Raw genomic sequence first — 14,529 nt, forward strand, 5'->3', positions numbered from 1 at the left:
CATACCATCTTTATTCATAATAATCATTTATGTGGATTACTTTATATTGTTACTTTTAACAACTTAACATAGATAGATAGATAATTATCTATCAATAGATAGATAATCATTAACTGACATCAAGAATATAATGCGAGATTAGTTTAAGTCTTATTGACACTGACATATTTGCCTCTTTGACAACAATCCATATTCATTTATAGCATTAAACCATTTACTGACAGCTGTGTAAAGATGTTTTTCTGTTTGTGATTCTAAGAGTGTCTCATTGCATTGTTTTGGGTCTGTAAAGTAGTTTCTGAAAAACGTATTTTTTTCATGCTCCTGAGATAATGGGCTTTTGGAGATTTTGGCATTTTTCATTGGGCAGCAACGATATTTCAGATGAGTCTGTACAAAAAGAGAAGCATTGACTCATACCTGACTATGTACACCTCTGCACAACAAATACGCACAAAACACATGTGTACAGGCACAGAGAGGCAGGCTCACTCTCACTCTCACCTCACCAGACGTGTAGATAAGACGAAAACACACAGCTCTCTTTCGGTACAAGAGGGAGCTCGGACTTATCATTATGAAAACAGCAGGAGTGAAAAATGGATCGAACTGAAAGAGAATTTGGGAAGAGCGACAGGAGCTGGTGAGCGAGGCGAATGGATGAAACACGGATGACCGCGGAGACCAGGCTGGCAACACAGCTCAAATAATACATTAAAAAGTACATTAATACATGTAAAAAACAAAAACGCATGGTGTACATAAAATCATATCAGCATAAGTGTGACACTCATAGCCTCCATATGGACAAAGTGAGAATTATTCAATCACCCCCCCAAAAAATTCTACTAAATATTTAAACCCTACCTCTGCTTTAACAGCTGAATAACTAAATCCGAAAGGGTTAGCATAGTTCATGATGAGTCTGAGTGTGTGTGGATTATGTTTATATTACATTGGTGGGGCAAACTTGCCTGGGCTCCACGTGAGCTTCAGCTTCCATTGGTTAGAGGCTCAACTTCCCAGAGACTCTTAGACGAAGACTGAAATCTCCGCCGGACGAAAACATACACACCGAAAGAACAGACGGGGGTAATCTTGCTGGATTAACGTCCATATTCCAAATAGAGGCTGCCTTCAAGAATTGAGGTTGTGTTCTACTGACTTCTCAGTGGAAAACGACCTCGCCTCTCTTATCGAGTCACTCCAACTGCAAACTGCCCGCGGATAGAGGGTTGGACAGCGGGTGATGAGAGTGTACAGAGGCAGGAAAATGTCAAGCTGCGGGCGCTGATAGATGGAGGACAGAGAGAGACCCCCGCTGGAGAGACTCAGACAGGCAGGTCAGCCTGATGGCATGAGTCCCGACCCCCGCAGACCCCCATACAGGCACCGCAGAGCTGCTTCAGATGGGAGCCGAACAGAATAACAGAACGAAATGTCCGTCGATAAGGCTAAATGAGTCGAGACAAAAAACCCGACGGGAAGCCCGGGCCTGTTTCTTAAACACCAGTCCTGCTATGCTGAGAGTGGGACAAAGGCCTTTCAGCATGGGGGCAGCTGGTTCCACCTCGAAAGGTCACGACCAGAGGAGACTTACAGTCCTCTCTGCATGACCCACACCAGACTGTGCCCCACACTCCGGGCTGCAGGACGGGTCCCATCGAAGCCCTCAACTAAAGTGCAGAGTTTCAGAGCAGCTACATCACGCCACTGACCCAGAAGGTCAACCCACATCACCCAGCTATTTAGCAAGTCTGTGCAGGGACCTTCCTCTAGAAGTATTCTGCGTGGACCAAGATGAATGACATCATCAGCACCACCAGGAGAGAGACACCCCCTCCCCCTACGCACCCCCTCATCATTGAGCCTTCGTGTGCTTTGGATTTTCGCTTTACAAGAATTAATTCTGATATCGTCCCGATTTTATATGAACATCTCTCCATGCTAGTATTGTCCCAGCAATGCCAGAGAAATATCTCGACAGAAAAATGATCCAGCACCAACAAGCTGGGCCTCTCTTAGAGCTACTGTTGGTGTGTTCCATGGCTGGAGAGTTTCCTGTGATACAGCCAGTGGAAGAAAACAGCCATTCGCGTATTTTGACTACATATTTTCTTATTTTTAGGCCACAGCGAAATATTTAGTTTAACCCGTTTCTCAATTTAAAGATAGACTTTTGTGTAAACTATAGATTGTTTTTTTACAGCCTGGTTCTTTCCTGCTTCTCATTGGTGAAGGGTTTCTTCCTTGCTTTATGGATCTTCAGTCCTGTGAACTGGTCTAGCAGTACACTTCACACCACCTAATGTTTACCATTCTGTTTGAAGGTCACTTGAGGTCATCCTCCAATTCATGAGGCACTGTCGGATAAGCTAACGGTCATCTCTGATATTAGAAAGTCACTTCCGCCCTCTATCTGGCTGGTTTTTGGTCATTTATAGTGTCTCCTGCTTCATCTTGTTCATGTCTACTGCTGTCTTAGAAACTTTGAGCCTGGAAGCAGCCTGCCTCACAGTGCAACCTTCTGTCAGCAGAACTAGGACTATACCAGATTTTATAAATGGCAATTTTTAAAAAAATATAGAGTGGTCTCTGAATTTTTTCCAAACCCGTTTTATATCCATCGATCTTCCAACTCCTTATCCAATAGAGGACCACTGTGAGCTTGGAGCCTTTCCCAGGAAACACAGGCCACAAGGCAGAGGACACCCTGGATGGGATGCCAGTCCATCAGAGGACAGCGACACATTATAGAAAATACTTTATTATAATACATATTCATACATAGATACTGTACCTCAGCAGGCTTAGGGAAATGTGTCAGTTTTTAGAGTGAAACTCTCCATCTATACAGGTTTACAGTTAAATAGCTAAGTCAAAGATCAACTTCTTAGAAGTGTTTGATAATAACAAAAAAGGTGATACAGAAAGCCAAAGCCGTTACTCTCAGTGTGACTTACTCTGTCTTTCATGTGTACGACTTACTCCACTTATACTGTATGTGTACGACTTACTCCACCTTTGTTACACTGTACGTGTATGATTTACTCCATCTTTCTTATACAGTATGTGTATGACTTACTCCATCTTTGTCATACTGTATGTGTACGACTTACTCCATCTTTGTCATACTGCACGTGAATGACTTACTCCATCTTTGTTATACTGCACGTGTGCAACTTACTCCGTGTTTGTTATACTGTATGTGTACGACTTCCTCCACCTTTGTTACACTGTACGTGTATGATTTACTCCATCTTTCTTATACAGTATGTGTATGACTTACTCCATCTTTGACATACTGTATGTGTATGACTTACTCCACCTTTATTATACTGTATGTGTATGATTTACTCCATCTTTCTTATACAGTATGTGTATGCCTTACTCCGTCTTTGTCATACTGTATGTGTATGACTTACTCCACCTTTATTATACTGTACGTGTATGATTTACTCCATCTTTCTTATACAGTATGTGTACGACTTACTCTGTCTTTGTGAAAAGTGTGTAAGCCGCTTAAGGTATAAAAATGGAGAGGACCATATCACCGTTAACTCAATGACAATGGCGGGTGGCTTCTTGCGCATGACTAAAATTTACATTGCTTCCATTGTTAAAAAATGTGAACACTGTTTTCCTCATCAATAGACACACATATATATATATATATATATATATATATATATATATATATATACACACACACACCTCTGGGAAAAATTAAGAGGCCCCAGCAAATTTTCTAGTTTCACTAATTTCTCACTTTATGTTTATGCTTCTGTGTAAACTTTTTTTTTAAACTCCAACCTGGCTCTCATCGGTTTCTCATTAATGAAGGGCTTCATCCTTGCTTTATGAGACTTCAGTCCTACTTCTAGGAGCCTGGTACGAACTGTCCTAGCAGTCCAATTCACACCACTTAATGTTTCCCCCAAGGTCACTTGAGGTCATCCTCCAATTTATGAGGCACTGCTGGATAAGTTCACCTCTGGCATAAGAAAGTCTCTTCCTGTCTCTACCTGGCTGGTTCCCAGTGTCTCCTGCTTCACCTTATTCTTGTGTGCAGCCATCTTAGAAACTTTGAGGCCAGAAGGAACCTGACGCTCAGCGTATCCTTCTGCCAGCAGAACCAGGATTAATCCAGGATTTAGCAATGCTGCTATTTAGCGGTTTCTTAGTTTTTTACAGAACTGTATATACACCAACTGATAATATTCTGTGTTTTCTATCTTTACTCTCTCTCTCTCTTTTGTTTTCCATTTTTTGTCCTTTCCTCACATAAAGGTTTCAGTGACACATGCACCACCAATGCTGTCAGAAGCTTAAAAATATAAGTTTCCTACTCAAACCCCCTAAGAATCAAATAATGAGGATGATAACCCAGGAATCCCCCAAGGAAGGTTCCCACAGAAAACGAGTGCTACCCCAACGCCACGTCGAACCCACGGAAAAAGGATACATCCTCATCCCACCTGCCCGGCATCCGATGGCCAGAACCTTCTGAATTGGGTCGAACGCGAGGGCGGTGGGCTGGAACGGGAATCCATGTCGTGTCGTCTGGAAAAGGAGCACGTTCAAGGGCAGGTCAGAACGGCATGCACAGGGGACACAGGGTTATGTATGTGCTGAGGCAAATAGGAGCACAGACGCAGCAGCATGAAACTGAAATAAAGGGACCTCAGACAGAACAAAAGAATGACATCCTGCAGAAGTTCTGTGGAGCTGCCAGGAAAGCTTGTGTTCATCATAATATAAACCCATCAGATTTCCTGGATATTTTATGAACCCATTAAACTTTGGAACGAATGACTTGCCTGAGAATAGCTTAAATTTTGAAGCTGAATTTAAAAGGTGATTCCTAAGTACTGAGAAATACAGAACAAAAGCGATCACTTACTCTCACTGGGAGAGTGAATGGCCTCGGGTGTCTGTCTTAAAGGCTGGAGAACTGTGAGTGCTACAGAAGACGGGATCACTCTGTTCACTCATCCCTAGTTTAACCCCGAGAGCCGGTGGATGAAAAACCATAACCGCACTATGGTCCTACTGCACCTCAAACTAGGACCGCCATATTCGTTTTTTCCATTGGCTTCTATTTCCTTTAATCTTTAACTGCCACTCAATATCATCTATTCTTTTACATAAAGATGCAGGCAAGACACAGAAGGACATACCTGTCTATATTCAGACATTTCCCACCCGTGATCAGACAGACATTTAACATCTTATGTTACTGGAGCTCAAATAATGGCAATAACCTGTGACCATCAGAGCCAACATCAAAACTGCCTCTGACAGGAAGAGTTTTTCAAATCCCTCTTATGTATTACAGCATGTCCGCACCCTGTTAATATTCCGATTACTGGCCTGTTTCACAAAGCAATCCATCAGAACAAAACAGTGTTACAACATTTTTCACTTTCTGGCTATTCTGAGATGGTGAGCAAATCAAAGCTCGATTAATATGCATGATATACACAATACATTTCCAACAAAGCTGGCAATTTGCTTAGACCAGACGCAGCCTAAAGACGCATGCAGATTTCATCTCGCTGCGGTGTCTCCCTTCCGGGGGCCACAAGGACAGTTTATGCTAGAAAGACGTGTTTAACTGTATGACCCATAAGCCAGACACACACTGCGCGAATCCTGCAGGTATAAATTGCCTGCTGATTTTTGCAGAACCTTTTCATTATCAGTCAATTGGAAATAGGGAAAATACAGATGTGACATCTAACTAATGACTCCAACAAAGTAATTATGGTCTGAGGGTGGAACAACAAGTAGGAACGCAGAGTTCCTGCTGGGACGGCAAGCAGGAAGTGGGAAATGCGGTGGTGCTTACTCTCTACCTGCTAAAACACTGGGGAAATTAAGCAGAAAATACTGGCTACAGTCTCAGAAAGAGACTGCTGCCAATCAGCACTCAACCCCGGCTGTAGGCAGACACAGGAAGACCAATGACACGGCACTATAATGTCAACGCTCGGTCCGATGTCACTGTCCCCAGAGAGCACTGCATGACCTGTCACTGAGGCTTCAGATTCAGCCAGAGGGTCACAGCAGCGGCCTGCACAGCTCTCCTTAGATACAGCAGGGGAACAGGAACACAGGAAGAGACTGAATGTGAACAAAACCCAGTGTGGCTTATGCTGGATGTCCCCATAACGAGGTTACAGCGAGAGAACGGCCAGCGGTCCACGCTCAGAAAATGGCCTCATATTCTTAATGCTCTTCGTGAAGTAGCACTGACTCACGAGTCCACTTTTGTAGAAAGATTTCCGAAAACAAGAGAAAAAGTGATGGAAAATATCACACTGAGAGGAAAGGGAACAGAAATATTATATTAATACTGAATTGCTGCTGAAGGGTGAACTTGCATTGAAACAGACATATTCTCCCTGCAAATGGGAGCCATGGAGATTACAGATGAGGCATTCGGATCACCTGGAAGGAGTCGCAAGGAGGAAAAGCACAAACCAAATTGGCATGGAGCCCCCTACTGTCATCATGATTCTCCCGCTGCTTCTGCCATTTGTCCTTACCGACAGGACAAACATGGACACTAATTAATATCAAATAAATACACGCTGGGGTATTGGTTCAAAAGGACTGTGGTGTGAAATATAGTACTTAACATGGTGTTAAATGGTCACCTGAAGCAAAGTTAAATGATGCGCTCAATTGGACCTGCCTGGAGGTGCCGAGATGTGATTACACAGAAGATAATGAAACTGGCAGGGCTATGTGGAGAAATCGATAAATAGGAATAAAGACAGTTGTGTGGAGTAATGTGAAATGTATTAAACACCACCCTGACCGTCTGTCCAGACCCTGTTCGGCCATGCCTACAAAGAAATCCCTAATAATGATTTTCCATATAATTTAAAGTCAGATGGAAGAGATCACCTCTTTGCTTAGCTCTAAATACATGCGGCTCACTTCATGTGCATGGACACGGTATGGAAAAACACAGCGGTCTGTATCTCCCATTAAAAGACGGTTACCTGGGAAATCTGAGTACATCTGCGGGAGTTTATACAATAATCCACTGCGCTGTTACCTTACAACGAGCACTTACATGGATTAAAGGTCTGTGAACTGAACCCCTGCAAGGCTGAGTAAGAAACAGAGAGCTATACCAAGCGGAGGGTCTGACTGCTGGCACCGGAAAGGTCCGTTTTGAATAAGCACACTTACAACATTATTTCGTTACCTGTCAGTCACAGTAAACGCGCAAATATGAAAACATTTGGTTTGTACATCATCCAATCAGGTGAGTAATCGCTGCATTTCATGTGATTTGAGTTATAAAGATACAACCCCCCCCCCCCAAAAAAAAATAAAAAATAAAAAATAAAAGAAAAGACGTGAAAATATTGTTAAATAAATACAACCCGGATTTGATGTGTGAGTCTACAGTTATAAGAATAGGCGCTGGTCAGGTGGTGACAGTGGAGGTGAAATACTGACCTGACGTGTCACTGACCCTGTACCGCACAGTTTGTCCGTCACATTCGCCACATTTATATAGCGCCGTTCGGGTAGAAGTGCGCTAGGAAATAACAGGTGTCTAAAACCAGAAGCAGTAAAGACTCATGGATGGCGGAGATACTCACCTTACAGACCTGAAAGTTGTCGGATACTAAGGTCTCCCGTACGTCCAGCTCTCTGGGGACCGTCCCCGGGGCCAGAGGTGTCGCAGCCCCGCCGCCGACGCCGGCCGGAGCGGAGGTCGTAAGGCCGTCCAAAACCTTCCGAAACTTCTTCATGTTGCGATGCTTAATTTCACTGTTCAGATAAAATGCCATTGATCAAAAAAGTGTACAGCCCTGTTGAAGCTCCCAGAAGATTCTGGTTTCTTTCATGCGTGTGACAGAAAGTCAAAGGAAAAGTTGGTCTGGTGATGAGATTCGTGTACAAAACAAAGAAAAATAACATTGCGCACAAGAAGAACTGCATGTAGGCTATTTAAATGTAAAACGGGAAACACAAATTATAACAAGTTTTAATTTTAATTAATTTGCAGAACAAAATAAAAAATCACAATAAACTACAAACAATCCTAATAAATTAATCAGCAAGAAAGAAAGGTTATAAATGCCCACCAAATCAAAGTGGATGTTTCAGCGAGGGGGGAGAGGGTCGGTGCACATAGCACATAGCAATCAGCTCGGAACACTTGTTTTTAAATGATAAAGAAAGGGCAGATGATGAAGGAAAACGGCGATCGCGGCGGAAGGTGAGGCTCCGCTCCGCTCGTCTCGCCGTCGTCCTGCACTGAACTGCAGCCGCTGTCCACGGTGCTGAAACCTGCCGCTTGCGCCCCGCCTCCCGGTCCTCCCCCATCTCCCCGCCCTTTGCCAGCTCAAGCGTTGTCCATTTACCGATTAAAAATGGAGGAGGAAGAAGGCTACTCTCCACAACAACATCTATACCAAAATTTATTTCTTTTACTTGCGCAACACATTGAGACACAGGTACTACGGACCTGTTGCAAATGCGGGCTTAATAATAATAAGGCGGGACGAGCTCTGTGGCGGCTTGCTGGGTTTAACCCTGAGCAACTGTTTTCCAGCTGCGCAGCATCTACCATCGCAACTTAGAAGTATATTGGAAGATCAACCAGAAATTGACCGATGATTATTGCTGTATCAGGCGGGGAAAATGAAAGAAAACAACGGGAAATAGTTGGTCAAAAATGTATGCGTGTCAACGCATGTAATTAGCGGTGTATGAAGGAAGATCCCAAAAGGACAGACTGTTGCATATAACCTGTCCCCAGCGCAACGTAATGTCTGTAAGAAATTGGAAGGTTAAATAACAGGAGCACGTGTGACCAATGCTCGCCACACACTGGCAGGTGCCTGTATATGAAAAGGACACAGACTTTGCCAATCCCCATGTCTGACATTTTCATCATCTTCTGCTGAAGAAGGAAATCATTCCACAAAATGCATAGTGCATAGCAGGGGTCCCCAATATGGTGCCCCCAAGGACCACATAAGTCACTTGCGGACGTGATCTAAAGATAGCACAACTCACCAGTGAAATTTAATTGTATCCTGTTGCTATTCTTCTTTAATCACATTTGCATTTATATAGATTTGAAAATGACAATATCTTAAAAAAAAAAAAAAAAAAAAAAAAAAACATGTTTATTACACATGAAGTTTAGATAAGTTTAGGAGGGCGTTCCACACTGGTAGCCCTTCGTATGGCTCAGTACCTGTGAAGTAGCTCTCAGTTTTAGAAAGGTTGATAACTCCTGGTGTACAGAGAACTAGCATCTAATGAAGGGAGCAAGAAAATGTAAAAATACGTAAGAGAGGGCGTAATTCAAACAGTACGTAGTCCATCAGCACCGAGTCTTCATAAAAATCTGACCATTTAGGAACGGAATGACAGGCGGGGCTTGGAGCAGCTATCATATGTCACTGTGCTCCTGCAGTCTTGTACAACCTGAAAAGGGCAGCCCTTTTGCAAAGGAATCGGCTATTAAAAGTATGAATTTCCTCAAGGTTTATTCCTAGGGTGACAAGCAGAGTCTGATTTGAGGGAATGTAACCAGACCGACGTGGTAATCGAGGCTTGAGAAAATCACAAGTAGAATATTTACATTTCAAACACGATCAAAGGTTAATGGGCAACAGCTCAGTAATTTATGTGTAAATATTTATTAATAAAAAATTTCATAAATAAAACACCTCTTTCATACATTTTAACCATTTCAGCAATTAGAACACCACTAAGTAGAATTTCGGAAAAAAAAAGTAAAGGATTTTATTTTTCTTCGTAACAGGATTTTCTATGCAGTGACATGAAAATGAGATTATGAAATTAGTAAACATCTGTACCAAATCTGGGAAGAGTGCTTTAAGTTGTAAAGATCCTGGAACAGCCAGAAGATATATTTTTCTGCCAGAGTGACAGACGGTATATGACACACGAGCTGTACTTTGCTCCGTCGCTCTGTCTGTGCTGAATTTCCATTCTTCCGCAACACAACGAGAGTCACCAGGTCACATCAGCACCCAGCCCAAGGGACCCAAAAGACCAGCATGCCGCTCTCCGTCGCTTCATCATTTCCCAGGATGCATCCCACAGGGATACCCCCACCCCCCAGACCCCAATGCAGCCCTTTGTTATGCCTCTCAGCATGGGCCCCTCATTAAGGCGTAACACAATCCCCATTGCTAACACTCTCTGATGACAGGACCATCCAAATCCTCAGATAAAATCAATCAGGTGGGTAGATAAACAAAGAATATTATGCACGCTCGAAAAAAAAAAAAAAAAGATTGTGTAGAGAAAAAAAAGTCAAAAAGTAGAAAGATAAGATGTACCTCCATTGCAATTTTGGGCACAGACAGTGCTTTGGAGGTTTGGGGGGGTAATCGAGTTGATAAAAAGTGGGAATATCAGTTTTCCCTTTAGCCAGTGCAGGGGCTCCAGGACTATGAACTGTGAAAACAATTTCACCAGGTTCACGTACTAATAAGAGAAAAACAAACAGCCCCCCCTTGTCTGAAAGCAGTGGCTGTGCCCATGGGGGTGGTTGTGAGGTCCTCAGCTGGAAATCAATCTTATTTACATATAAATGGGTTGGAAAAAGCAAACCTGTCATATAAGGCCAATTCTCCTGGCTGAAAGTACATGATAATGAATACCTCCCACTTTGGCTAATTGCTGCTGATTTTATTTCTTTAATGGCGCAGGCCCCGCAAACGCAGACTGACTCGCTGTGACTGACAGAGTAAACTTTCTGTTCCCACGAAGGCTAAGTGCCCGCGGCCCGAGCACAATTATACTACTGAGCTACAAGTAGGGAGCAGTGCTTACGTTCGATGAAAGAACGAATCTCGCAACCAACATGAGCAATATACTTTCCACATAAACATCTTGTATTGTAAGATAGATGGAACCATATTATTAGCAGAATAAATGGGTGTTTGGAATTTAAATAATATCCCAGTTCAGCCCATAAAGTAAGTGTCAGGGTGAGCCCAAAGAAATGGATTCATATCATTTACGCTGAACTGCAGTCAGCCCATTAGCCATGATTTGTGTGGACAGTTAAAATCCCAGAGGTGTGCTGCAGCGGGACGGGAGCTAATTGTCTCACCCTGCTTGTTAAGGTGCTGACCTGAAGGTCACAGCCACAGTAACAGAAATAGAGAATCACAGCGTCTTCGAGAAGAGCAACAGGGAGAGCTACCCAGTCTCCTTAAGTGTCCTTCTGCAAGAACATTTCTTGCAGAACATTTCTTCCGTGATCCCACTTCTGTGTTTAGTCTATCTGCCTTTCTTGAGTCTCCATTGCTGTGTGTGATGTTCAGCTCCCCGAGTTAACAGGTGATGTCGTTTGCATGGTTGCCTGGCAACAAGGCATGACACAACAAAAGGTTGGAGGAGATGAGAGAAGAACAGATCTAGATGTGCTACCCAGACCAAAAGCAGGTGAAGGCAGCGGTGCCCTGTGAACACACCATAAAACTGTAGGACACGATTAGATGCAGCAGAGCAGCAGGAACATATTTATCGATTTACGAGGAGCTTGGTAGAACATCCTCCTAGTACGGTGAAGGACGTGATTCAAAATCTGTGTGGCTGACAGGTGCCTGCACATCGGAGAATGCTTCATCCTGGAGGCTGGGTTCGGTGTAGTGCTCTGTGGACTCCAGGCTTTATTTATGTGCAAGGGGACGTGCGTCCCCAGAGAGACAAATCACACTAACAGGGGCCACGGGCAGAATTAAACCCGGAGCTGAAGAGGTCGCCTGCACACCAAGCAGTACGCCTCTCACCAATAAAAGCCAAATTGTTGATTTGTTTCAGGAACAGAGCTGCTTGATATAGGAGGACCTGTGCTGCTTTCCTGATGGATTTCTCCTGTTTATTTATAAAAGCCAAAGGCAGCTGGGCACTTCAATTGAAAAAAAATGAAGGTCATTCATCTGACAACACAAAGACCAGTTCATCTTTTGCAGGCCTGTTTATAGCCCAGAACATGTACATGTGTGTAACGCGGTCTCACATGTGGCACCAGGAAATTGTTCCTGGAACCGGCCACCACTTCTGGGAGAGCCCAGAATTAGAATGAGGTGCCGTTCCCAGGAGAACATAAATGGCTAGCTGAGGCCAGCAGAGGAACACCTTCTGCCTCACCTCTATGATGTGTGTGTGTGACTTCCCATTAGCCATCGTGGACCATGCGGTGCTAACCTTCCACGGCACGGGCCCGAGCGTCGCTGGAGTTCATAAATCAGCCCCTCATCAAGCCGCACAAGCGGCGTGATAAATCTGCCTGCCAGAAAACAAGAAAGCCGTCAGGGATGTATTCAGCCAGGCGAAGCCGGCAGGAAGCCCAGCCAACACTGCGGCATGATGGGAGATTCTCTGGCGCACGGTAGCCGATGGACGGATAACATCGATTTTCGGAAGACAAAACGGACTGATCCACGCGAACTGTTACAAAAACTCCTGGAGGTGATGAAAATCAGCCTCGAATGTCATTGGAGAGTCCTGCCCAGCTAGATCACTGTTGTCTCTTCTGCCTAGAAGCAGAGGTGACTTGCTGATAGTCCTCACTGTCAGAACTTTGTGGACAAAGACTCCTTTTTATAGCATATCTTTCTGGGCAAACAAAAGACTCACTTTCTGGAAAAATCTTAGCCTGAGGAAAAGAAAACAGAACTCATCCTTCATCTTGTGAATTTCAATCAAGCCTCGCCTTTGGGACATAACTTATGCTGATGAGGACATGAAGATTTTAAGCCAAAAGAGAACAAGTGTGGCTCCAAGTTCCCAGCAGGCAAAATGCATAAAAACAGACAGACGTTCGGTCAAAAAAAAAAGAGAGAACGGAGATGAGAAAAGAGACAAAAGTAAACAGAAAATATTTTTTAAGAAACGGAGCAATTTCTCTATTTTTCTCCATTCCCTTATCAAAAGACTGGTGATAAGAAGAATGGATGGAGTCATGGAGAGAGGAATGCTAAGGAAAAGATATGCAGGTCAGAGAGTGTTCAAAACCCAACGTTCACAAGTCCAAACTAAATCACTAGGGCAGCTACTGAGCTGTGCAGCATGGTGATACAGATGAAGGCAGATTTGTGAGGGTTTTGCCATCTAACCTGTTACTACATTCAGTCTCCGCGTTGTGTGTCTCTCTTTATTAAGCTGGAGGCCCAGATATAGTCACCATTTTGTTCATTCAAGTCTTATAGCTCTCTAAACCGCTACACTCGCTACAGCTGTGCTTTCCATCACGGAGAAGGCGATGACGGTTGAGAGACAGAGTGCACCCATGTGCGCGATGGCGTTCAGACAGGAGGGAAGAAGCCTGTATCTCAAACACTCGCACAAATCCAGCCTCTTCAAAAGGATGATCAGTGTCACGCGTGAGCAGGAATGATTGCTGTCCACATCTAATCGGATTTCACTCATACAGAGGCAGTAAAATGCAAATAAGGCCTTTTTCCTGATACGTCCTACAGCAGGTAGACAGGCAAGGCCTAAGCAGACAAGTGTGCGTTCCTCTCCAGAAATAACACAGCAGTGGCTGATAGTCAACCAACACGGCCCTGCCACAGGCTTCCCCGCCCCCCCGAGCACCACCAAAGGGGAGGGGCTTTGAAGGTCACGCTTTGAAATCCGACACCTGATTGACAGTCATTAACCCAGCTGGATGCCCAGGGGCTAAGAACAGAAGGTAGACAGAGGGAGAGGTGAAAGCGACGAGCACCTAACAACTGACGCTGCACGGCTGCAGGGGGTGAAGCCAGTCGACATAGCCGGTGGTCCGTTGTGCTCGAGGTCATCCCTTCTGAAAAACCTGGACCTCACGAACGACATCTCCGCCCAGGAATGCCCAGATCTAGCCAATCAGAGAACGTCATCACCTGATGGACAACCGCACAGTCCAATGAGCCTCAATACCTCGGTTTCCATTGTGTCTACTTCCCAACTACATACAGCGGCTTGTGAAAGCTAGCACCACTGCTAAGTTAAGACTCCGGTATTGACCTGGGCAGACGCAGGCCCAAAGAAGCATTCGGCTAGATGCTAATGCCAGGATCTGCCTCAGTGTTGCAATTCCCGGAGAGCACAAACCACAAGTCATCTTTCCTCACAAAGCACTAATATCACAGAAGCTTTGGCTTTATGCTTAAACCCAGCTTCGAAGGCCGGCTGAAGAACAGCACATGTGGTAGATCTCAGAGCACCAAATACAGAGAACATGGGCTTCAGACCACAGCAGACCACACAAATGGAAAGCTTACTTGATGAACTGTTGCTGTGGGTGTCCAAGGCCCCCTGGGCCAGGCTAATTAGGCCAGATCCAGGGACCCACAGTCCAGACCCCCCTCAGCATCCGTGCCTCACCGTGGGGGCCGCTTTTTAATGCCTCCCCTGTTAAATTATTCCTTCTTCTGCTTCCCAGCCCACTCAGACCCCACGCCGTGCACTAGCGCCCGTCGGTAAGGCGGGGGTCGCGGCTGTGGAGGGAGTACCGAGGTG

The 14,529-nt window shown here is 44.5% G+C and overlaps 1 protein-coding gene across 5 annotated transcripts in view; it reads right to left on the reverse strand.

Annotated features, from left to right (window-relative positions):
• Window positions 1–8,313, reverse strand: part of LOC125736607 (syntaxin-binding protein 5-like) — a 51,567-nt gene extending 43,254 nt beyond the window's left edge. For all 5 annotated transcript variants that reach the window (XR_007395928.1, XM_049006325.1, XM_049006327.1 and 2 more), the window contains exons 1-3: window positions 8,115–8,313; window positions 7,626–7,797; window positions 4,466–4,563 (exon numbers count right to left, since the gene is read on the reverse strand). Coding sequence is in view for 4 of the 5 variants with exons in the window: in XM_049006325.1 (XP_048862282.1) it covers window positions 4,466–4,563; window positions 7,626–7,778 (251 nt within the window). In the remaining variant the exon portion in view is untranslated. The remainder of the gene's footprint in view (window positions 1–4,465; window positions 4,564–7,625; window positions 7,798–8,114) is intronic.
• Window positions 8,314–14,529: the final 6,216 nt, after the last annotated feature.

The sequence above is a fragment of the Brienomyrus brachyistius genome, chromosome 1 (assembly GCF_023856365.1).
Source record: "Brienomyrus brachyistius isolate T26 chromosome 1, BBRACH_0.4, whole genome shotgun sequence".
NCBI lineage: Eukaryota > Metazoa > Chordata > Actinopteri > Osteoglossiformes > Mormyridae > Brienomyrus > Brienomyrus brachyistius.